This window comes from Patagioenas fasciata, chromosome 1 (genome assembly GCF_037038585.1).
Source record: "Patagioenas fasciata isolate bPatFas1 chromosome 1, bPatFas1.hap1, whole genome shotgun sequence".
Taxonomy (NCBI): Eukaryota; Metazoa; Chordata; class Aves; order Columbiformes; family Columbidae; genus Patagioenas; species Patagioenas fasciata.
The window spans coordinates 154,525,535-154,549,905 of NC_092520.1; the positions used below are offsets into that span (position 1 = coordinate 154,525,535).

Genomic DNA, 24,371 nt, shown 5'->3' on the forward strand with positions numbered 1-24,371 from the left:
TAATCAGCTCTTCTGCTTTTCTTTATCTTCAGAAAACCTTTAGAATTGATATTCTCCAGCAGAAGACTAAAATGCTTTTAGGAAATGCATGTTGTTTTATGAAAGTCTGTCTCTATTTTAAGGAGGTTGTCTAAAATGCTAATGTTTCTCTTTTCATCACGATTCATGAAGCCTGTGGCTTTCAAATTTACCATTTCAGTTTCAGTCATGGGAACTGGATTTCTTCATTCCCTGTCCTTTCTCCAGTGTTACCAATCAATAAATTTGTTGTTTCCAGCCTACAAGAACATGATGCCTATATTCCTTGCATGATGATCCACATTGTTTTCGAGTCAGGATTGAGTTCCCTGCCTATTACATGCAGCAGCACCTGTAGCAGAGCTACGTATGGAAAGTACTCCCAAGGGAAAGATATTCCCACGTAGAGTTTAGTCTGTTAATATAAAAAAGAAAATGAGATGAAGATGGTGCCTCTAAAACATGAGTGGAAAGATAATGTTGCACTTTCACCCACAAGTGATGGTAGTATCGAAGTCCATGCAGTAAATCATTGAAACTACTTACTGGTCATATAGGCAAGGCATTGTAAGTAAACTTCTGCATTATAGGTCTTATAGAACAAGCAATGTAATACCTTTCTTACTTGCACCTTGTAGCTACATTTCTAGAGGTGTGGATTACTAGCTGGTGGAGAAGGGGGATTCATAGCACCCCTGCAATCTGTGCACTTTGCTACAGTGTGAGGACTCGGGATGGGTATCCAGGAGAGGATCAGCTGTAGAACCAGCTAAGTGGGGCACAGCAGTGAGGTCACATAAGATGTGTTTGCTGGTACAGCTCCTATTTGTCTGCATAAGGTTCAACGACGCATTTTGCTGGCATAGCCTCTCCTTCAGTGGACTGGGATTGTCGTGCCATGATCCTGAGGTGCTGCAGTTACTTGGAGAGGTTTTGTGAAGAAAGAAAGAGTGCAGAGAACCATTCGTTCCATAGTCTAAAAATAAATAAAAGCAATTTCAGAAAAATAAATAAACAAACATAGGATGTGCTCAAATGTCGTAAAGTGGTGTTAAATGACAAAGCATGGCCCTTTCTACCTTTACAGAATGTATTTAAGAAGGGTCTTATCAGTGCAAATCAAACTCAGACAAAACCTCATCAATTTGTACTGATGAGCTATTTTTTATTTATATTGCATCCCTTGCTCCTAAATTAACAGAAGGAATATATGTATTGCCTCAAGTACGTGGCACAAATCTCTGCTTTTCTGCTCACTTTTCCATGTCAAGCACCACACCAACAGAACAGTAATCAGAAAAAATACCACTAACAGCGGTTTGTGTGCGGAGAATATAGGCTCCTCTTCCCTGGCCTTCCCCTCACTAAATGGTCTGAGGATAATGATGCAGTTACATATGTCAAGTGCTTTCCCACCAAAGAATCCCTTTGATAGACTTGTTCCCAGCACCAGCCTCAGTTTCGTGGGGGCTTTGATGATGAGGAACACTTGGAAAATGCCATTGGACAAGCACAAGCTCAAAAGCTGTTTAGGAAACCAACTTTGCAACTCCCTTTTCCAGCTCTGAAATTTGCAAGGGTTGCCCTCAAGGAAGGTTATGGCAGGACAAAAGCCAAGATAGTTTTGAACAGAAAAGAAAGCTTATATTTTATTTATTTCAGATAAGCTGTAATGGATGGGCTTGTGAGGAGTAGACTTGCAACTGGTTGAAGCCGTGGTAATCTTAAAGTAAGCCCACTGAATTTGCAAGAACTAAGATTTTTTCTTTTTTAATATGTGGTATCAAGTCTCTGTCAGAGGTTAGCTCTCTGTTTTTTGTTGTTTTTTTTTTTTTTCAAGAGAGAATGTAAGCCTAGAGTTAAGATGCTGATGGGTTTTGCTGTATTATTAGAACGGGAATTTCAGGTTCCATCAGGAAGAGAGGGGAAACAAACCCCAAAATTTGGCCTGGAAATCTTGGTCCTGCTACTTTAACTCTTCTGTTCAATGGTAAAACTCACGTTGATTTTAGTGGGGTAAACACCATTCCTTAGTTTGGTATATAGGATGCAGGGTTGCTTGTGATCCCCTCTGAGACCTATGAAAACTGGCTCCATCAGCTAGTCATTGGGGGTGGGCCTAAGGAGTTACTGACACCTTGCAGTCAAATAAAGCTATTTAAATTCAGCTCATTAAAAGCCGGTTGTTAGGGTATGTGTCCATCTGGATGAGCAAGTGCTGTTACCCAGGGTCAGCAATCACAAGCTGAAATGGGAGGGTTTTGTAAAGCTGACAGAGGCAGAGAGACTTGTGGTGCTGTTATTGAAAATGACATAGGAAACAGTAAACATTTTATGTTTTTATCTGTCTTTCAAATTGAGCCTGAGCCTCCACGGACTGAAAAGCAGGAAGACACTCTGACATCAAAGATGCTTACTAACACTTACTGGTTGTTTTAGAAAGTACTCGCAGAAATTCCCAAGGAACAGAGACCAGCGGTGCCTGTGGGAAATAGGAGTTTCTGCAGGAAATGTAATATTTTTCTGCACCAGATCTCCCTGAATATATTCAAATGCTTTGTGCAGAGTTTTTATTTGATTTTTGGTGGGACGGTCACAAAACCTAAGATAAAAATACGAATTTTAAGACGTGTATCTTATTAAAAGGGCGCCGGTCACTGGTGGGCTGAAGGCCTGGTAATCTTTATGTAGTGAGAGAGAATCCTTGCCAAAATCAGTGGTAATCTACAGAAACCAGGTATAGTTTCAAGGGAGGGGTTGTGTTCTGCAGCTCAATCTTGCATAAGAATTGCTATAATGAACACAGCCTTGAGTAAACTGCCTTCCACTGAATCAAATCATCCTGTCCCAACATATCTGTAGATCTTGTGCACACTTAACATTTTGGGTAAGGAGTTCTATAAATCTCTGACGGTGCTAATTTATCACTCTTCACGAGTTTCACTGACTCTGCACTGCTGCTATTTGGTGGTCCTTTTGATCTGCTGTGGGAAAAGGGTAAAAAAATAACAGAAATTAAGAAAAAGTCAAAGGCGAGCCAAGGAGACAAGCTGCCACAGAGACTGGTGGATGATTCACAGTTTTCAAATCTTCCTCCTCCTGCCATAAGCATTCTGTTTCTTGAAAGAAAGTGGAATCATTGCTATAGAAAAAGAAATGTTTCAAGAAGGAAACAAATGTTTGGAGACCTGACTTGGCTGGAATTTTCCCTGCACATATACTTTTAATATGTCAGTGCTTAAACTTTCTGTGTGTGCATGAGGGGGGACAGGGAACAATCAAATGTTAGTGAAGATGCCCCCATCTGTTCTATTACATGAGGATGTAAAGATGCTCTTTAGCTCTCATAGTCCTTGCCAGGTGGTCTCCCTGCCCAGATTTCACATAAAAAACAGCTGCAAAGACTTTTTTTTTTTCGTAACACATGCAGGAGAAGGGATCCCAACAGTCTCATCATTTTTGCAGATGGCAGATATCTGAATTTAAGTGTCCCTTACATTAGGTCTTGGCAACGTTTTTCGTTTATTTATGAAGTAAATACAGGTCAACCCCATGCACCCACATCAGATGTAGCACTCAGTCCCCGCTTGCAGAGCAGAAAATGCTTCACTCCAGCCACTGCCCTCCTCCTACACTCGGTGCTCCCTGGAGCACTCAAAAACATCCTCACCTAAAATCATCTGACAAGGTCACCATCTAGATGCGAGAGAGGGCAATAAAGTGTCGTATGCCCCAGCCGTGTATCTGCAGTGCATATATTATCTCTGACACCAGAATATCTACATGCCTCACCATCCTGGAGGTACCAAGTGTCACACACACCTATTCTGGACAGCAGGGCAACCCAGAGGGGCTCAATGGCTTCCCCAAGATGACACAGGGGATCAGAACTGAGGTGAATCCCCCGTCATGTCTTCACTGGAGCAAAGCATATCAGTTTGAGTAGCTTTGCGTATCAGTTTGAGTAGATATATCCATTGGATGCGGTGGGGTAATGGATGGAGATGAGAAGGCAGGATTTAAACAGATGTTGTGCTAGTACCCAGAGATCAGAGCTATTAGGCACAGCATTGCACTGAGGTAATTTTACAGCTTCTGATTCCTGAGCAAATTGCCACAAGTCACTTGGGTGCATCTGCACTGAGCTTCATTGTTTGGTGTAATGGTCATCTGCTCTCTTTCCCCAGCCCAAGCTAGTATCTTATTTTCTGGACTGTCCTCCCTCCAAACCATCCTTACTCAAATCATCCTGTGCCAACACACACTGAAGACCTTGCAGATCAGTAACATTTTGGATTAAGACTGTTATGAAGCTCTGATGATGTTCATGTATCACTGTTCACACACGTTATTTTTCTGTCTTCCCCACTGCAGATCTGCGCAGGATGACAGCTGGCTTCATGGGCATGGCTGTGGCCATCATCCTCTTTGGATGGATTATCGGGGTGCTGGGGTGCTGTTGGGATCGAGGCCTTATGCAGTATGTGGCGGGGCTTCTCTTCCTCATGGGAGGTAAGGATGTTGGTGTTTGAAGAAAAGTGTTTTCCTTATTGTTTTAATGTTCTCTCTTTCCACATGTCCCTTCTTTTCTAAGTCATTGTAGACATGTTTTCAGAAGTTTTTTAGATGGTCTGAACTTGGTTTCGTTATGAGCTCCTTCTGGTACACATCAAGGATAACGCTACCGTAATTACATGCTACTTCTATCACAAAACAGTGTCTCTAAGTCACAGGACTGGAAATAGTCTTCTCAGTTCTTTAGTCCAGTGCTCTGTTGCTGCACGTAACCTTGTCACCCTTACACTTAGTAAGCTTAATAAATTTAGTAATAAAAGTGTGAAGATTATGCAGATGTTATTCCCACCACTCTCCTGTTTCATAGTAGAACACACTACTTTGGTAACTAGAAACTATGCTCAAGGTCTTAACCTGTATTTATTACTTGTCAGTTGCTCTTGAGTCAAATGTAACCTTCAGTTTATGTGTCTCCTTGCTTTCTCTGATGTACCTATGAAAACAATGGTAACCTTTGTTTTCCTTTCCCCACTCTATATATGCTATTTCTTATAGACTTTTCCCTGTAAGACCAATTATCAATTCCGCAGCCCTTTCTGCCACCTGTTCTTGTTTGTACTTGCCTTTCTGAAATACAGATGAGAAAGGCAATTCCCAAATAAGGTCTGATCAATGTCTTGTATAAGTGATGTGATGGTTCGCTGTCTCTGCTGGAAATCCCTTATCTGAACTGTTTCATGGTCATATTTGCCTTTTTCGTGCTGCATCATACTGGAGATCCACAGTCACCCTTCAGCTGGATAATACATTCAGGTCTTTCTCCTCCTTTGTAATTGCCACTGATGATCTCCCAATTTACAGAAGAGGGTCCCTTTCTTACTCCCCAGGTACCTGCCCTGGCACTTTGTGCTTCTGACCTCCAGCCTTCGAGGTGATCCAGTTTTTCCCATGTCATGTTCCAGCCATTCTTACTACAGATAGCATCCAGCTTTCTGCCATCAAAGGGTTTCATGACATACAGTTACTTGAAACGAAGGGTGTGAGAATCAAGTTCCAGCACAACGCTAGATGAATGTCTCAAAGTGAACAGCACTACTTCTGTTCTCTCTTCCCGTCTGGTGGTTTTTGTTTGGTTGGGTTTTTGCCCCCCACCCTGGGCAGGTCATCACTTCACTGCATTTGTTTCCCTGTTCATCTGTACTGTGGTGTGACACAGCTAAGTGTGTGAAATACAGGAGAGCTTCTGTAGTCCCAGAAGAGCATTTAAGTGTTTCATTAACAAGTATTCATGTTCCAGTGCTGTTGGTGCTGGTGACATGGACAGTAGCACTCTCGGTGCCCACAAACACATTTGAAATCTGCTAGTACCTTGTGCAAGTACACACTGGTCTATGTGTGGACGTCTGTAAATGTTTGTTGTGGGTGTCAATACTTCATGAGTAATGGGTCTGCCCAATTAGCTTGGTATTTCTTTTGTAATTAAAATCTTAGTTTGCATGGGGGGATATTTTCCTCTAATGTGCTCAGATAACTATGTGGTATTTAATGTACTACAGCATGACATTCAGATAAAAACATTAAGACTACACTAAATAAATACAGGAAACTTAAATTTATTTGAAACTAGCTAAGTCTTGTTTACGAATTGGAAATTTTCACTATATAGGGGAGAGTTGCTAGTGCAGCTGCAGAGATTACTTGTTGGTTTGAAGTAATTTGTTTATCGGTGATTTGAAAGATGGTTGAAAAAGGTTTTCAGGTGAAACAAGACTCAGTGTAACCGTGCATAATGGGATGGGTCACTCACAGCTTACAAAGCCACCTTTTGGTATGCTTAAACAATACGCGTTTCAGTGGAGACAGATCCAAGGTCATGGAACCGGGAACAAAATGTGTCAGTCATCCTCGCAGAAGGAGAGGCTGCCTCTCAGAAAGCAGCCGCTTGGAAAAGGTCTCTGGGATCACAGTTGCTGGGATCATCCAGCTGCACAGGAGCTCCTGGTGCAAAGCAGCTGCTGCTAAATGTGACCGTTTTGATGGGAATAGGCAATAAGAGCATGAGGTGGGGTTATCTCTGGGCAAAACAAAACTATTTCTGGACATCCTAATCTGGTGTCCATAATGAAGGAGGACGTGGAAAAATTGGGAGGGGTTTGCAGCGGAGCTACAGAAAGACTCAAGATCAGAAAACCAAGAAAAATACAGCATGCCACAAAAAAAAACCAATTGCTTGAAACTGTTAGCAGAAGGCTTATAATTGACTTGAACACAGCGTGGAAGTACCTATACAAGGAGAAACCATTTGATAGTAGTGTGCTCTTTGACTGCATAGACAAAATAATGACAAGATTCAGCCATTAGAATCTGAAACTAATTGAAATGAGAGGCACCGGATTATTTTATCTGACAAATTCTGCCTAGATGTGTGATGTTTTTAATAAAGATGTGTAGGGAAGAGATTAAACTTATTTTCTGCTGCAGCATAGACAGGTGGATCAGGATTACAAAAGGTCACTCTGTTTCTTGTTTTGCAGAAGTCAGTGGAAACTGCTATGCCTTTCCTGATTCATTTTCACAGCAAATTTTCATAAAGTTAACACCTACAAACTAAAGCAACCAGTTAATAAAATTCACGACTAGAGACTTCTAATCTAAAAGTCAGTAGCTATCAATGTTTTTAGACTCTGTCACATAGTCATTCCTTCTACAGCCAATGAATCTTTAATTTGAACAGTGTTTGAATACAAAGTTGTTACTTCTGTCATGACACAAATATTCTCAACATATCATCACACTGGTCCTCAAAAAGCACGGAGCCAGAGTGCCTCTTCATTTTGCCTTTTTCTCTGGTCCCCTAATGGGAAAAATGCTTTGGGAGGCTTATGACATCTGATCTTATTGCAGATGAGAGGAGACACTGTTAAATTGGTAGCTATATAGTTAGCCTGAAATCTAACTTTCCCTTTTATTTGCAACACCGCTTGTCTTGGTTATGTTTGTAGCATTTGCTCTGTTTTTATTTCTAGACTAATAGCTTTTCTGCAATGCTTAAACATTCCTGGCTTACCATATCTATGTGTTTTGTCCCTTATTGGCCATAATTCTTTGAACAGGAAATCTCAATGGAGGACTGAAAAGTGCACTGTTATAATCTAACAAGACCAGACGTGGTTGCCTTGGACCTCTGGTTCTTTATTGTATTTACTGAACAGTCTTCTTGCTAGCCCATGTGGCAGCACCTAATAAGGTCTTACTTTAGTGTACTTGATCTAATTTCTCAAGTAAATTGCTGAAATAAGTAATTTGTGAAATGCAGGCCGTTATCTCGTATTAGCTCATCTGGAATCCAGGACATGTAAACTGTGATTTAGAGTGTGTTTTACACTGTTATTCAGCATGTTTTGTAACAAGTTAAAAATGATTAATAATTCATCTTTTCTGTTTAGTCCAAATGCATCTGTATCAACAGCAATCACAGGTCTCTCATGGCTTCGGAAGTTCTTTTGCATAATATTCTAGAATTTGTACTTGGATTCCTTATCTTGAACAACAGCATTTGCCTGACCATAGTAGATATTTTTTCAGTCCCTCATCTTATACAGAGCCAGATGGATACTGCAAATTAGGTTTAGTATTTTTGACCTCAATTTACATGATGGTAATATTGCATAGCCTCCTGTACCCAAAGTTGCACTATCTATTGCTGTTTCATTTCTGTATTGTCAGTATGATTTTATCCTGCAGGACTGGGAGAGTTTCTTTTTTGAGAGCTTCTCCATTTGGAATTGTGTTCTTAAGTTTCACTAAGACTAGTTCATTTTATGCATCTTATTAGAGACTGTTTAATTCTATTACAGAATTGGGTCATACTCAAATTATACATGACTCCAAGCACATCCTCTTGCAGCTTCTTGCGTTTTCAATACATGCAAATCATTGAAAATCTGTGCACCAGTAAGAGCTCCATACTGGGCATGTCATCCAGTAATTTTGTAATTTTATAATAATTTCTGGAACCTTAGAAGCATCTGTAACACTGCTTCCAAATGTCAGAGTCCTGTGGCAAACCTGATGCTTTCATGCTCATCTAGTACCTAGTTGTGCTCTAAAAGGAATTCAGTTAAACACCTATCTGAGGAAAAGCATGTGGGGCATTTTATATGTTGTGTTTTGGTCAATATATTTTTACTTGCACCAAAACCACGGCTTTGGTTTTTGAAATCTAGACGTTACCTCCTCATCAGTTCTCAGGAAGCAGTGCTCACATTTTCTGGATTTGAGAAATTCTTTTGAATATATTCAAATCCTTGACTTGCTTGGATTTGTTATCACAGCAAACCTGTAAATTCATTTGATTGGTGTTTTTACTCCCTCAGTAGTAGCTGATATTGCCAGGTCAAGGTCAAATTTCAGTTTTACCTCCAGCTCCAAAGACTTTGGATGCTATGAAATAGCACACTGGCAACTCTACCAAGGCAAATCCCTGCTTTTAGTTCTTCATCAAGTTGTTTAAGAATATTTCCTGTATCATGATAAGTAGACAAGCTATATATAGATCTGATGATTGTTTTTTTCCACCTGCTCTCCAGTGTATTCATTCATAGGACTGACTTGTTTCAGCATCTCAGATTTGGCTACGTTGATTGTCCTTCCACAACCATGCAAACCCAAACTCACCACACCTTCTGTTACTGTACTTGCTTTAAAAAGACAATCTCTGATAGCTGGTTGTTTTCCCAATTCAGTTCTGATTTCATTTCAGTCAGCTGTTTTGAAACATCACACGGCTTGTTTTATTTCTGTTTATTTCTAGATCCGGGGCTGTCTTTGTCTCCCAAAACCTCTTCCATCATCACCAGTGCCTGACACAGAGAAAGTGGGGTGGCAGGGCTGCCCTATGGTGGCATGCTTCAGTGTTTTGGCTCTGGTTGCATCCTCCTCTTCCCTACCTGGTGTACCTCCCTGCTGACCTGCTGTCCCTTGGTCCAGCTGGAAATACAGAACGGCACTTCCAATATCTTGTTCTGGTACCCGCTTCAGCACAAATTTATCCCTGGCCACATTACCTCCCCTGCCAAAGCTGCATCACTTGTCTTTGTAAATGTATGAAAAGAATCACAAAGAATGTTTTTTTATCTTCCTTATCAGAGCTCTGTCCTTCTGCTGCACATTCATGCATTTTCCTTTTGTAAGTCTGTAATTTGTATTGAGAACACATTTCAGTGAAATAGTTAAGGAGTTTTACTGCATGCCTAACAAGGCAACCCTTCAGGGAGAGACTTCTGCGTTGTCTTATTTTCTTCCAAATTTACTGCAAATAAATGCAATAAATCATCTCTGCACTTGTTTACTGTTTTACCTGTTCTCTTCACTTTTATCTGGTCTCTGCCAGTTTTGTCTTGTGACATGCACTTTAGGGTTTTTTCTCCATTTGGTAACAGTTTCCTTAGAGAAGCGTATAATTTTACTAGCCTTGCAAATATTCATTATTCTTTGCAAAGTCAAGTGTGTTTCTTGCTGTAACCTTGCTTTGAGCTAATTATAAATTTTACCATTAATAATTCAGTCTCTAATTAGTCTATTTGGAAATTATTCCAGCTGTTAAATGCCCTTATTCGTGTGATTTAGCTTCACCATGCAGATCTGTAATAAACTGTTCTGTAGTCTCATAGCAGCTCATTCCTTGTTTTTGCCTAGTGATATTTTTGCATGAGATACCAGGCTTGAAGCTTTGCTGGGGAGTCTGAAATGCCCTTTTTTACTAGCACTGAAAGTCTTGCTGTACACATACAGAAGTGCTGTGGAGTTTTTCCTCTCTGATTTTGTGTCCTAGCATTTGCTTTCAGAAACATCGGGAATTTCTTTCATCCTCTCCCCCTCCCTCTTCTCCAATGATGCTCTGCCAGTCTGGGGGATTCAAGCATCATTTGCCAGCTCCACTTCTGCCACTGATTTGGGTTTCTTCTGACCCACCTAAGAGTGCTGTGGAGACGTCCATACTTGCAGGGCTTAGGTCAGGGTTACAAAAGCTTCAAACCTTTTCCCACAGCTGAGGTGAACACCTATTCTTTCCGGTGCTGGCTGCTGTAGCAGAGATAAGCAGGCAGGAAAGATGCGTGAGAGGGAAGAAAAAATAAAGTTATGCAGGTGTGCTGGCACAATTTCATGCTTTATTTCAGATATGCAAGAAAGGATGCTTATTAAAGAAATAAAGAACAACCTACTTGTGAATGTATGAGTGCATTCTGCTTTTGTATTCTAATCCAGGGAGAAACAACCTTTTATAAATCATTTCCATCCTTTTCCCTTCTCAGAATTATTTCCAAAATATACCTTCCCTCAGTCCAGGGTTGAGTCAACAAATTACTTTATTAGCCCCTCAGCCAGAGGATGGACTGGCCATTTCCACTCGGTCAACTTCTCTTGCCCCAGCCACACTGTGCTTCACGTGGACCTGTCACAAGGCAGCAGGGGGGTGACAAGGAGGCACCCAGGGGTTTGTGCCAACACGTGTGCCAGAGCCCAGCAGCTGCCAGAGTGCAACTCACTGTGTCCAGGAGCTGATACTGAGGGAAGCAAACCCCATCAGAAAGGGGAGCTTCACACCAGAGCCTGGGGGCCCCTGCAGCACAGTTGTCGGTAGAGATGTGCTGCACACTTCTGCGTCCTCTCTCACTCCCCGCCTCCATGGAGAGTCTTGTCTTCCAAATCCCCAAACCTGTGTGCTGTGCTTCCTTCGCCTGCATGGTGCAGATGTTAGTAGATGACAACTGAGGCATCTGTGTATTTGCAGCCATGGATCGTTACCAGCTGTTGAGTCATTTGAGTCCCAAATTTAACTCACTGTACTTTGAAAAAAGCACATAGCAGTAGAAAATAAGAGTGTTTATCCTACACAACTGTGGTCCTGCCATCTGAAAATAATCATTCCACTGCTGAATAATTTAAGAAACAAAAATGGAGCAATTTAATACAGCAAGTGTAAGGAAAAGCTCTGTGATTGACGTCTCCTAGGCATTTACGAAGTACCTTCATAGCAGCTGCCAAGACGAGGCAAAGAGAAAGATAAACAAGAAGAGAAAATAAAAGCCATTCTTTGGAGTTCATCTGGAAATACAGAGGGTCTCACAGGGCACTAGGATTTCTATTTCTCACTAATGATCAAGGTCTCCATTCTTCAGGATGTTTGTGTGTGGTGACATGATCAATCATGACACTGAAGACTGAAAATACTTTTTGTGACTGTATTTATTTTTTCTTTTCCACAGCATCCTTCTTTGAAAATCTAGCTTAGTGTGCTTCTTTTCCAAAAGAAATAACTTTAGAAAGTTTACATAAAATCTTTTTTTTTTCCATATGGAAAGGCAAGTGCAAATGCACACATATGTGCGCAATTGTATGCATACAAAGCTTAAGCAACATCAGGTGATTGTTACTAAAATAGAGGTATACAATAAGTCTCTGAAATCTGAGCAATGAAGTTTGGCATAAATATAGTTTTTGCAAAGGCGTAATACCTTTTGCCAGTTCGAAAAGTACTTATAATTCAGAAAAAGTTGGATTGCTGGAAAAAAATAAGATGCCAAACATGTTTTAATCTTATGGGAGATATCAAATTAATGATCATAGTATCATGGAATAGTTTGGGTTGGAAGGGACCTTCAAAGGTCATCTAGTCCAACCCCCCTACCATAAGCAGGGACATCTTCAACTAGATCAGGTTGCTCAGAGCCCTGTCCAGCCCGGCCTGGAATGTCTCCAGGGGTGGGGCATCTACCACCTCTCTGGGCAACCTGGGCCAGTGTTTCACCACCTACGTTGTAAAAAATTTATTCCCCATATCTGGCCTGAATCTCCTCTCTTCCAGTGTAAAACCGTTACCCGTTGTCCTATCACAACAGGCCCTGCTAAAAAAAGTCTGTCCCCATCTTTCTCATAGGCGCCTTTTAAGCATTGAAAGGCCACAATAAGGTCTCCCCGGAGCCTTCTCTTCTTCAGGCTGAACAACCCCAACCCTCTCAGCCTGTCCTCACAGCAGAGCTGTTCCAGCCCTCTGATCATTTCTGTGGTCTCCTCTGGCCCCTCTCCAACAAGTCCATGTCTTTCCTGTGCTGAGGGCTCCAGAGGACTCCAGGTGGGGTCTCACAAGTGAGGGGGCAGAATCACCTCCCTCGACCTGCTGGATAAATGCAGAGGAACTTTAGAATTCAGCAGAAGTCCTCAAAAGCCACTGTAAGAACTTATTTATGTAGATTGACATCCAGATGGAGACAAAGGCTAGTTTGTATCAAGAGATGCCATAAATTTGTTATGAAAGTCTTTGAAACAAGCCTCAGAGGGACAAGGTCAGTCCCCATCTGCCATGCCTCCCACACCACACGGATGCTCTTCTTGCTTGTGCTTTTGGTTAAATTCTGCATTATGCTCTAAAGTGATTTAAGATCTTCAATTGGAATGAACTTGAGTTAATGTGCAGCGTTAATGGGTTTTAAATGTTTAAACCTCTCTGAGGCTCTTGATTTTTTAAAACCATCAAACACATTATAAGGGTGTTGGAGGAGGCAGAAAAGGAGCTGATGAAGGTCTTTACGGACCTGTGATGAGACCTGGAGCAAGAGCAGCCATGCAGGCTTTGTGCCTCAGTGCTTATCAGGCAATAACGTGACAAGGCCAAGTACTGCATATTAAGGTAATAAGAGCTAGCTTGTTTTAGAAAGTGCTGGCTTTCCTCAGTTTCAGTATTTGTCAGTCCCTCTTTAAAAACAACTATCTTCTGCGGAGTTTGTGGTACCCCTCATAGACAGAGTTGCAAGTTGTGATCTCTGATCCCATTTTTAGGCTATGTTTCTGGGGCCTAAAGAGTGACCCTTCTTTTCTTGTGTATTTCAAAAGCTGAACACTGGTGGATACATGTCCATATATATACATGCATATGTGTGTAGGTCCACTGGGCAGATGGAAGTCCAATCCACACACATGGGGAGGGCTGGAGGTGCTGCTTCTTCCTGACCAACTAACCATTAGCAATCACCCTTTAGAAATTAGGATCACTTTCCTTTTGAATGCTATCTAATTTCCTATTTTCACTCCAAAAATAAACATTTAGGAAATTATCCATATTGGCATACCTCTTCTTCGCCATCTTTTGAGGTTTTAATATGATGCCAGAGTCGCCTGTTTAGCATTTCCAAGCTAGAAAACAGTTGCTCAGCTAACAGCATGCCAAGGCTCACCATACATAATGCTTAAAAGGCAGAGTTGGGGTAGTGTGTTATGTCTTTACTTCTAGTACTTCTTTATGCTTACTGGTGCACTGAGAACTCATTTTGCATTTATTTCTTAATGCTGGCACCCATTCTGAGAATGAAATAGGGGACTCTCTGGAAATATGAAAGAGCACCTACTTTCACTGTACAGGCTTCCATGAGTCACTCTGTATCTGCCACTGAAATGCTCTTTTATAGTTTTTGATGTAATACTCCTCAAGGGCAATCACAACACCCATCGTTGCATTCCCTACATAAGTTTGAAGTTATGTCCTTCTCACAAAATACTGTTTTCTTTAGATTCCATTTTTTGCCATAGCTCATGAATTTTGCTGACTTTTTAGGTCAATACTGACAAATCTAGCCCTTAAAAGCAGGGAGCTTCAAGTTAACACGTCCATAAGAGAATGGAGGTGGGGTGGAATATAGAAATGTTTTTTTCAAACCAATAACACAGCTGTGCTACAGGGCATAGTCATTTTGAAGTGGTTTCTTTGTAGGTTTTTTTTGTTTGTTTGCTTGCTTGGTTGGTTTTTTGTTTATTTGTTTGTTTTCCTGGAAGGAACAGCACAATGGGAGAATTCATTGTCAACTCCATAGCAGTTGATCTCCATGGAAACAATATCAGCTGACTTCAAAGTCAACCTTCAAATGTGTTGGATTCCTTTTCCTGTGGCTGGTTCCTGATGCTCCTAGATGTGCACTTGCACACGGAGAGAGAAATACCAACACAAGCAGTTCCAGCAACCTCGTACCTGATCGCAGAAGAGCACTGATGTTTAGAAGGAGAAGAAAGGTTTTGTATTGAGGTGCAAAGATCTCACAGTCTGCAGCAAAAGACACAACAAGTGGCGTATGCACACCGATAAACTCATTGTTTCTTAGTCTTAACTCAAATCTGTCTCCCTGAACTTGGCATATAGTAAATTAAGGAGTCAGCTCTCCCTGGCTTTTCAGCAAAAAGAACTATACATAGTCCTCTGTGTGTTCCTTTTAAGTCTGCTATACTGACTTGCAATTTTTCCCTCACCAGGACAGGAGGTACTGAGAAAAGTATCAGTACCTTCCAGAGTTAAAAGAACAGAAAACCTAGCATAGTCAGTCTATGAAGGGCATGCAATCTGGTTTGCTTCTCGAGGATGTCAGTAGGTCTTTGAGGGGCTGACAGTGGTGAATTAAAGTAGAAGCAAAGTAGGGGAGACAGATCCAATAGAAATACAAAAGACTTTCCCACTCACAGTCCTAGAAAACAAGTTACGTGTACTTTGAAATTCTGTGGTTGTTCCATATCCCTTAATGTCATTAGGTCTTTGATCTGTTGCTGGCTTCTGAATTTCAATGGCAAGAGGCATCAAGGCCAAAGGAAGACAACAAAAACAAAACTGGCATTTATTACTGGGTTGCTTTTATTTAAAAAAAATGTTTGCTGAGTTGTTTGCCTGCCTGGTATCAAAGAGGAAAGACTACACATGCAACAGACAGAAGAGTAATACTGTCATGATTTGCTAGGCAGGAAGAATTCTCTACAGAGAGAAAGTGGAACGAATTTCTATGAGTGGCAGGCCCTGTTGTTAAATGCAGAGGCTGAAGCAAGGCTTAGATTCACCTTCTTGGCTCCTCAGGTTGTCAGTTTAGAAAAACAACATTCCCCTTGGACAAATCAGTGCTATGCTTGCTTGGTCTAATCTGCCTGGATAGAGTCCAACTGGCCACTGGAAATTCCACAGAAAAAGCAGCTGGGCCTGGCAGAAACTAGATGAGTGAGGCTGTCCTTGTTTCTGCCCAACCTGGCTCTTCCAAGGGTTACAGAGGTGGGTCATGCCTACGTACTTGTGTGGGCTGCAGAGGTATTTCCTCTGCAACAGGAAATAAGATTTCAGCACGTGACCCTTTAAGGCAGTACTGAAGGGGTCAGGGTAATTAGTGGCTTGCAAGCATTCACATGAATGATGCAAACTTCATAGGGGTGGCCTGCGTCCAGTGGTCTTTGCTGAGAAGACAATTATATCTTATTTTGATTTCTGGCTATTATCTCTCTGTAACTGTGTAACTTAGCACATACAGAAAAGATCTTTCGGCTCCTATCAGGTCAGCTCAGCAAAATAGTAACAGACCTCTGAGCCTTTTGCAGCAAGGATCGTCAGTTCACATTTGGTACAAACAACTGAAAGTTGTACAACCAAAGAGTCCTTTGGCCACTCGAAAAAAATTAATAGATAGACTTCTCTGCAGCACCCAAAGGCCAAAATATCCAAATCAGGTAGCTACCGCCATCACCCAGAGCTCTCAATGGCTATTTTGATAGTGTCTTCAGCAAAGAAGAGGATTAAATAGTCATGTAAGTAACTCTACACTTTCAGCCCTGAAAGTATTCCCTCTAAGAGTATTTTCAGTGGCACACACTAGGCAATGTGGAAGAAAGCTGCACTGAAGTTGTTGTGTTGTATCTGTTCTCCAGTCTCCCTTGTCTTGAAGAACACCTGTCTGAAGACTTTTCAGCGATTTAAGATTTCTTACAAAAGAAAGATTCCACAAACCCTCTGAGGTTCCTTCTGAGAGAGGTTCAATTTTTTAACTGGAAGAAAACACTTAAGGTGGAGAGAGGCAGAATGACCTGGTTGCTATTTATAAAAGAAGAAATGCAATGTGGTGCATGGACTCCCGATGCCATGAGATTTGGTGTGTGACAGGGCAAACCCAACCTGACCTCACAAGTTTCTCTTCAGCTCTGGCAAACACTAGGCTGGGAAGCACCTGCCTGAGGTACAGTTTGATACTAAACTTATGTGTCCTGTCATCTGCCAAATCTGAGATGTGATGGAGTCACTCCAGTTTGCTCAGACCTCCAGTGGAACCTTTCATTTAATCTTCGAGCCTCTACCTGGGCCATCCTGGGAGGTCCGTACTGCAAGAGATCCAACAAACCTGCCAGGACTCTCTGCCTGTGGCTGAGCATGGTGTCTGTCAGCACAGGGCTGGGGTAATTCCACTAGCATTTGGTCAGGATGCTTCTTCATTTTGACATTAAGAGAGCCTCTTCCTTTCTCTCACTCCTGAATACAGAATCACATCCCACTTCTACAACTGGCACAATTTTTGCTGCCTCCTCTTGCTGTGCCTGCAAGTTCATGAGCCATTATGTTTGCTTAATGGCTGTAGTCAAGTCACTTTATTATTGCTAGGTTATTTTGGGTGGGTCATAGGAATCACCATTGCTAAAGTAATCAGAGGGTCATTAAACTCAGGCTTTGATCAACTCCTTTCTTTCTCCCTATCCTATTTTATAAAAACAATGTGCTTTTAGCTAAGTAGTGTTTGTTTTGCCTTACCTGCCAACTCATAACTTCAGAGGGTGCTTGCTCATGCCTGGTGCTCAACAGCTGTGCTGGTCCACAGCGTGGGTATCCACTCTTGGTGCAGTCCCATGCCGCGTGGGATGTGGTAACAGAAATCTCACCATGTGCAAATCTGCAGGGTGCTATCACGTGCAATATAGACTGACTGTCAGTTGTACCAGCAAAGTGGAGGTCAGCACTCAACTGCTGTAATATTGTTCCATATTTACATGGGCCTAAGGGTGGTACCCATTAAGTATTTGCAGTTGTGACAGAGGATACATAGTCCTCTCTGATGCCATAACTTATTACAGCTTGTGCAGCAGCAATTCAAGAGACAGACTCCGCTGCTGAAGCAACACGCAGCGGGCGCACAGCTCTGCTGGGGTATGGATGCCGCTGGTACATTTGGAGGTAGGAGGCCAAAGGCCAAATGCAAATCACATTCTGAGAGTGGCTATAATGCAATATCATAGCACTGCTGTAGATCCCACAGTTTACTCTGGTTCTTAGTATAAAATAAAAATGTATTAAGTTCCAGCCCAGGTGGATTTATGGTCTCACAAGGACACAGCACTGAATTTCCATCACCCAGTCAGACTTCTCCTTCCATCACGGCTTTTTCTGTAAGGGCAATTTTCCAGCAAATCCCTTGCTATTCTGCAACCTATCGGTGATGCTGCAAGCTGCTTCTGCTGGAACAGTACATAATTAAGCAATAATTTATATTCTATGCGTGTATGCACAGAGCAATAAAGTGTTCTCAAGAGCTGCGTGCTGCTGAGGCGTTTAATCCGTGCACAGAAGGAGTTTACTGCAAAGCTGCTCCCTCCAAAAGGCTTTTGTCATCACTGTGTTGGGAGGGAATTCAGTTTATTCTTTAATAATTTCATTTGATTGTGATATAATTTAAATAGCTAAAGGTACACACTCCACTCCACTTCAGGATCAGACCTCATTTTATTTGTTTGTTTGATGTACCTTGAAAACAGTAAAAGCTACTAGGGCAGAGAGAAAGTAAAGATAATGTTGTTTCACTTGTGAGATTTTTTTCGCCTATAACTATATAATAAAAAGTGATGATAATTAAATAAACAGCACTCCTTCCAAAGACACTAGTGGCCACAAATTGCCATCAATGGCTGCTACTAGAATACTTTAAAAGGCAAAGATTTGCATTTATTTGAGAACTGCTTGGTTTCAGAGGACATCTTAAAAATCATACCTTTGTGTTTCTCTTTTTATCTACTGGTGTTTACATGTAATACCTAACATTTCTGTCTCTGAAAAACACACACACACACACCCCCCTGTCCCCTCCCCCCGCCAAAAAAAAAAAAGCAAGCAGAAGGGGAAAATAATTAGGGGCTTTTTATTTGGTTTTTGGTTTCTTTACTTTGTACATCTGACAGCACAGTTAGTTAATGAGTGATTTCTGCCTGTTGCTGGGGAAGAGAGAGGACAAATGTCACTCTATCAGACCTGGAAGAAATGTTTTCCAAATAATAACAAAAACGATTTGTAGAGAGGTGGGTCTCAGAGGTGGGCTTAGTGCCAAGATAATTTAATTACTGACTTTTTGGATTTGGTTCCAAATTGATGATGCCTTCTTCAGGTGAAGATGTCCACCAAAGAGTACTTTTGCTTTCCTTTCCTCCTTTCCCTGAAGGCCATAGTGAGGTGGACTTCTATAAATTATGTTCTGGTGAGATAAGAAACTTTTGTCCCTCCGGAGAGGGCAGAGTGAAGAACCACAGAATTGACCCAACACCCTTCCAAGCCAAGAGAAGTTGTTACCTGAAATTGCCTCCAATGGTGGTTCCAAGCAAACGAGAGCTCATAACATCAGCTCCTGCATCACGGGGCAGGGGATGGCACTGGGCGGCTGAAGGGGTGGACATGGCTACAGTCAAACTCCTGATAGTGCTGTCTGTTTGCACACCAGCACCACAAAGGCTCATATTCACTTGCAGTGTATCTAAGAAAGGTAGCAGTTCAGAAAACACCATGAAGCCTGTGAAATCCCTCAAGCTCTATCACTCTGGAAGCCAAGCCTGCAGGCACTGTAGGCAAAAGACTTGGCTTCTGAAATGGTTCAGGTGGGCACTAGCGTGAGGCAAAATTCAAACATATTTGGTATGGATGGTTTGAGCCTGCTTGTGTTTAAATTGCTTCACTCACAAACAGTTGTGCTTTCCCCTGGAGGTGAGGTTTGAAAACTGCAAACAGGCATGGCAGCCCCTTGCACAGCCAGGGGAGATCAAAAAGAAAAGGGACATTTACTGAAAAAAAAAAAATCCTAGAAGCAGAGGCCCAGAGGTCTGTTTGATGTAATCGTGCTTACAAACAGCTACAGCAAAGGGCTTTTACTCATAATCCACAGAGAAGTAGCGTTTGACCAACAATGATGTTACCTTTCCCATCCACCCCTCTCCTGACTCTGTCTTCTCCTGCAACAAGGATGGCAGGACCCAAATCATACACATATAGAGCAAATAAGTTCATCTCTGTCCTGAACAAACTTCTAGTCTAAATGAAGACATTCAGTATAATGTTTAATATTCTTCTTCCATAATATATAAGAAGGAAAAGCAGAAGATAGCCATGAAGTATTTAGTAGCTCAGGTGCTCAAACCACTGTTGATCATCAGCCCGTTAGCAGGACAGGTATTGTCAAAACCAGTCTGAGAGAAAGGGCAGCTGTCTGATGAGGAGTCAGGATAGGGGTTTGACTACATGTCAAACAGCAGTTTCTGTGGCACAAACACGGCTTTACATGAAATTTCATCTCTCAGCTGCCTGAAGCATTTTGCAATGACACGTGAATTTCCTTAGTCAGAAACACTGCTGTTACCTTGTCTCCTTCATTAATGTTTTGCTTAGGATGATAATGTGTAAATCCTAGCACAAAGAACTTAGCGTGTTCTGCTGCTACACGAGATGGTCTTTATCTCTCTTGTCCAGCTCACATACCACCACATCCCCCATGAGCTCGTATTACTGCCTGTCATTCACATTCACATTCAGTATGCCATTGCCTTGGTCTAAGTGCCGATCCTTGGGCCGACAGGCTTCAGGTCTGGTCGTCTGCTTGGGCCAGATTTATGGGAAGTGTTTTTCATAAAGAAAGAAAAGTTTGTATTGCTACAACTGCCCAGGGATCTGTGTCATTATTGCACATCAGGGGGCATTAGATACCTCCCCGTACAGCGTGACACCTCACTGATGGCAAGAACCTGCCAGGAAAATGAATAAGGGTTCAGTTTATTTTTTGGGGAGAGAAAGAATTCAGGGTTGGGGATACTCATGGCTTGCTGCAACTCTGCTGCCTCTGAAGTACCATGTCCATAGTGCACACAGTGTCACGGGCAGGAGCAACAGTGTCCATCCTCCTGCCATCCCAGCTCCACGTCTTACCTGGAACAGCAGAGGCTGCATTTCCAAGAATAAGCTCAGTCTCTGCATTCCTTCCGACCATAAGTCTTTCACTATGATGGCCAACAATTGTGCAGTTTGCAAGGCTGATCCTTTGTGTTATGATTGCCAGTTCATGAGGAACGGCTACCAAACAGTCCTGAGGTAGCAACCGTATTCAGTTTTCATCAGTAAATCTCCTGGTGAGAGGCCAGATTAACTACAAGTTGGAACTTCCTTGCTCAGCTGAATACAAACAACACATAGGACTCACATAATGGCCATAAAGATTCCTCTACACAGTAAAATATGGTGGGGTTTTTTGTCTGTAATGAATAGCGCTAGGGAGGCTGATAAACCTGTGCCATACAAGGCATCCTGCAGAAGCACTGGGGAATGACTGGCTGAGGACCATGCGATGCATCCTCTAATGTTGTGCACAGCAGTCATTATTTATCATCGTGGGATTAGCACATTCTCCAGTGAAGGGGCAAGACGGGGGCAGCATTTTTAAAGAAGTATCATGCTTGTGATTTACTTTATTCTCTATTGTTGTTACTTATTCTTCTTTATTGTTTGTTTGTTATGGGGCAGAATACCCCCAGCAAGGCAGAGTGCCAGTATATTGGATACTGTTCGAATACAAAGAATAAGCAATGTTCCTTACGTTGAAGAGCTTGTAATCAAAATAGGCAAGACAAAGCATGAAAGCACAGGGAGTATTTGAAACCCAAAGCTATTTCCTTCCCTTTTGTACTCAGCAAATGCAGCTTCAGTCTGGTCACACAGATTTTCCCACCCACCTCTCTAAACAATCTTATATTGCAAGAGAGCTTAAATTATCATGTTCTTGCTAGCAAAGAGAGGCCTTTCATGTCATTTACTAACCACAGCCATTTGAAATGAGCCACAGAGCTTGGTTCAGACCACAGTGGCTCTGATGGCTCCTTTTCTTTCTGATTCCACAATGTGCTAGTCATGTTGACATATCACACAGGGAACAACTGCATTCTTGTCAGATACCTTCAAAGTGACCTCCTTAGTGGATGAGGCTGTGGATGTTGTGTACTTAGAGTTCAGTAAAGCCTTTGATACTGTATCCCACAGCACTCTCCTGGAGAAGCTGGCAGCTCAGAGCCTGGACAGGCAAACTCTTTGATGGAAAAAGAGTTGTGGTGAACAGAGCTGGTGGCTGGTCACGAGCAGTGTTCCCCAGGGCTCAGTATTGGGGCCAGTTCTGTTTAATCTCTTTATCAATGATCGGGACAATGGGATTGAGTGTACCTTCAGTAAGTTTGCAGATGACACCGAGTTAGGTGGGTGTGTTGATCTGCTGGAGAGTAGGATGGCCATACAGAGGGATCTGGACCATCGGGATCATTGGGCTGAGGCCAATTGTATGAGGTTCCACAAGGCCAAATGACAGGTCCTGTGCTTGGGTCACAAAATCCCACAGGCAGTGCTACAGGCTCAGGGAAGAGTGGCTGGAAAGCTGCCTGGCAGAAAGGGATCTGGGGGGTGTTGATTGACAGATGGCTAAATATGAGTCAGCGGTGTACCCAGGTGGCCAGAAAGGCCAATAGCATCCTGGCTTGTATCAGGAATAGTGTGACCACCAGGACCAGGGCAGTGATCATCCCCCTGTACTTGGTGCTGGTGAGGCTGCACCTCGAATCCTGTGTTCAGTTTTGGGCCCCTCACTACAGAAAAGACATTGAGGTGCTGGAGAGAGCTCAGAGGAGGGAGATGAGGCTGGTGAAGGGTCTGGAGCACAAGTCTGATGAGGAGCAGCTGAGGGAACTGGGGCTGTTTAGCCTGGAGGAGGCTGAGGGGAGACCTTATCCCTCTCTACAACTACCTGAAAGCAGGTTGTAGCATGGAGGGGGTTGGTCTCTTCTCCCAAGTAGCAAGTGACAGGGCGAGAGGAAATGGCCTTGAGTTGAGCCAGGGAAGGTTCATATTGGATATTAGGGAAAAAATTTTCACAGAAAGGGTTGTGAGGCATTGGAACAGGCTGCCTAGGGAAATGGTTGAATCTCCATCCTTGGAGGTGTTTAAAAGACATAGAGATAAGGCTCTTAGACACATGGTTCAGTGCCAGAGTTAGGTTATGGTTGAGCTCAATGAACTTAAGAGTCTCTTCCAACCAAAATGATTCTATTATTTTATGATTCTGTGATTCTGTGTTGCTGGATATCCTAGGCGACACAATAAAACACAGAAAGTGGTGCGGGGTTTCAAATCAAACAACCTGATTTTTGAGTAAGGGATTCTGGGAGGAAAACCTCCCCATTTATTCTGCTCTGTGCTTTGAAATAGTGTAGGAGAATTCTGTAGTAGGCTCCAGAGCCTGGGATCTCACACTGCTTTTACAAAAGTCCAGAGCACTGACCATAGGCTAATGGGGTACTGATGAGAGGCATAGTACCTACCGCAGCAACTTGCTGGTCCTGACTGGTACCCTGTGGCACTATTATAATGTGAGTACTTATGAGTAAGCTGGGCCATCTGGTAGCTACATGTAGTATTAGGGGAGGAACCCAGAGTGTCCTTATTCCCTGACCTTTACAACAGACAGCATCTGCAAGTGGAACTCCAAAACATATTGAAGAAAAGGCAGTCCAAACAGACAAAGCAGAGATCAGAAGAGGGAACAGAGAGAGGGCGTTGGTGGTCTCACAGCAGGTCCATGATGGAGATTTGCCTGCAGATTCTAGACCTGTGTGATGTTCTACACATTTCTGGTAGTGTATATATGTTCCTACTAATGCCCCCAGTTTCTGAACCTCATCCAGGCAAATTCAGGCAAAAATCTTACCTGTGTCTTCAAAGTGGGGAGTGTAAAATCCATTCCTTCAATGCAACAGCAACTAAAAAAGCAAAGCAGCAGAGAAACAACAGGAGAAATGTTGCAGAAGAGAAGCATGAGGAGGGGCAGGAAGGAGTAGGAGGAGACAAGGACACCAGAAGAGAGGAGCTTGATACTAAAACCAGGCTGGATGGGACTGGGAAGAGTAGGAGATTCCTCTCCAGCAGCCGCTGGTGAACAGATGCAGGATGTGCCCCACAGGCACCACAGGTAGCTACTGATATGTGCATGAACACATATGGGACTGACCACACGTGTTATTATAGCACGTGTCCTGTAGGTTGCCTTCCGTGCCCAGGACTCTCTGTGAAATTCAGAAAGGCCCCCACAAGGAGTAATTAGAGAGGAAAAATAAACTACCAACTTTATGTTGACTTTAGTTGTCATCTCTTGAAACAGGCACGTAGCATCTGTAGCTATCTATTATTTGGTGTGTGGGTGGTAACTGTGACATTTCAGGAGCTCAGAGTTTAGCTTTGATGAAGCTGGAGGCTGAAGATCAAAATTAGACTCATCTGGGTGGGCTAAGGTTCAGCCTCATCTGATAGCGGTGTCTTTCCATAACACTTGCCACATGACAGACTTATGAAGCCTGCTCTCGCAGTGTTCTCAGGAAGAAATGAAATATTGCTGCAGAGATGGAAAACAAGAACAGGATATTTGGAAGATTTCCCCAACACTGCAGAGGGCATCTAGATTGGGACTGGAGTCACGCAGAGTGTATAATCCAAATTTTGTGAGGGATTTTAAGACTTTGACGGTGGTATTTCAAAGGGTGGATGTATAATGAAAGGTCTTAGACTTTGGTATAAGAAAAGTCTGAAAAAAATCTCCCAAGTCATTTCAAATGTACCTTTCAACAGAGCCAGAATATGTCAAGTTTTTTGTAATATTTTCTTCTATAAAATCCATCACCACAAAATTGGAATTAAACAAGAAATTCAAGCTTCTTTT

At 42.4% G+C, this 24,371-nt stretch overlaps 1 protein-coding gene across 5 annotated transcripts in view; it reads left to right on the forward strand.

Annotated features, from left to right (window-relative positions):
* The window catches only part of TMEM178B (transmembrane protein 178B), a 234,828-nt gene that overhangs the window by 196,623 nt on the left and 13,834 nt on the right, over nt 1-24,371 (forward strand). For all 5 annotated transcript variants that reach the window (XR_011735587.1, XM_065844344.2, XM_071798440.1 and 2 more), the window contains one exon: nt 4,393-4,530. Coding sequence is in view for 4 of the 5 variants with exons in the window: in XM_065844344.2 (XP_065700416.1) it covers nt 4,393-4,530 (138 nt within the window). In the remaining variant the exon portion in view is untranslated. The remainder of the gene's footprint in view (nt 1-4,392; nt 4,531-24,371) is intronic.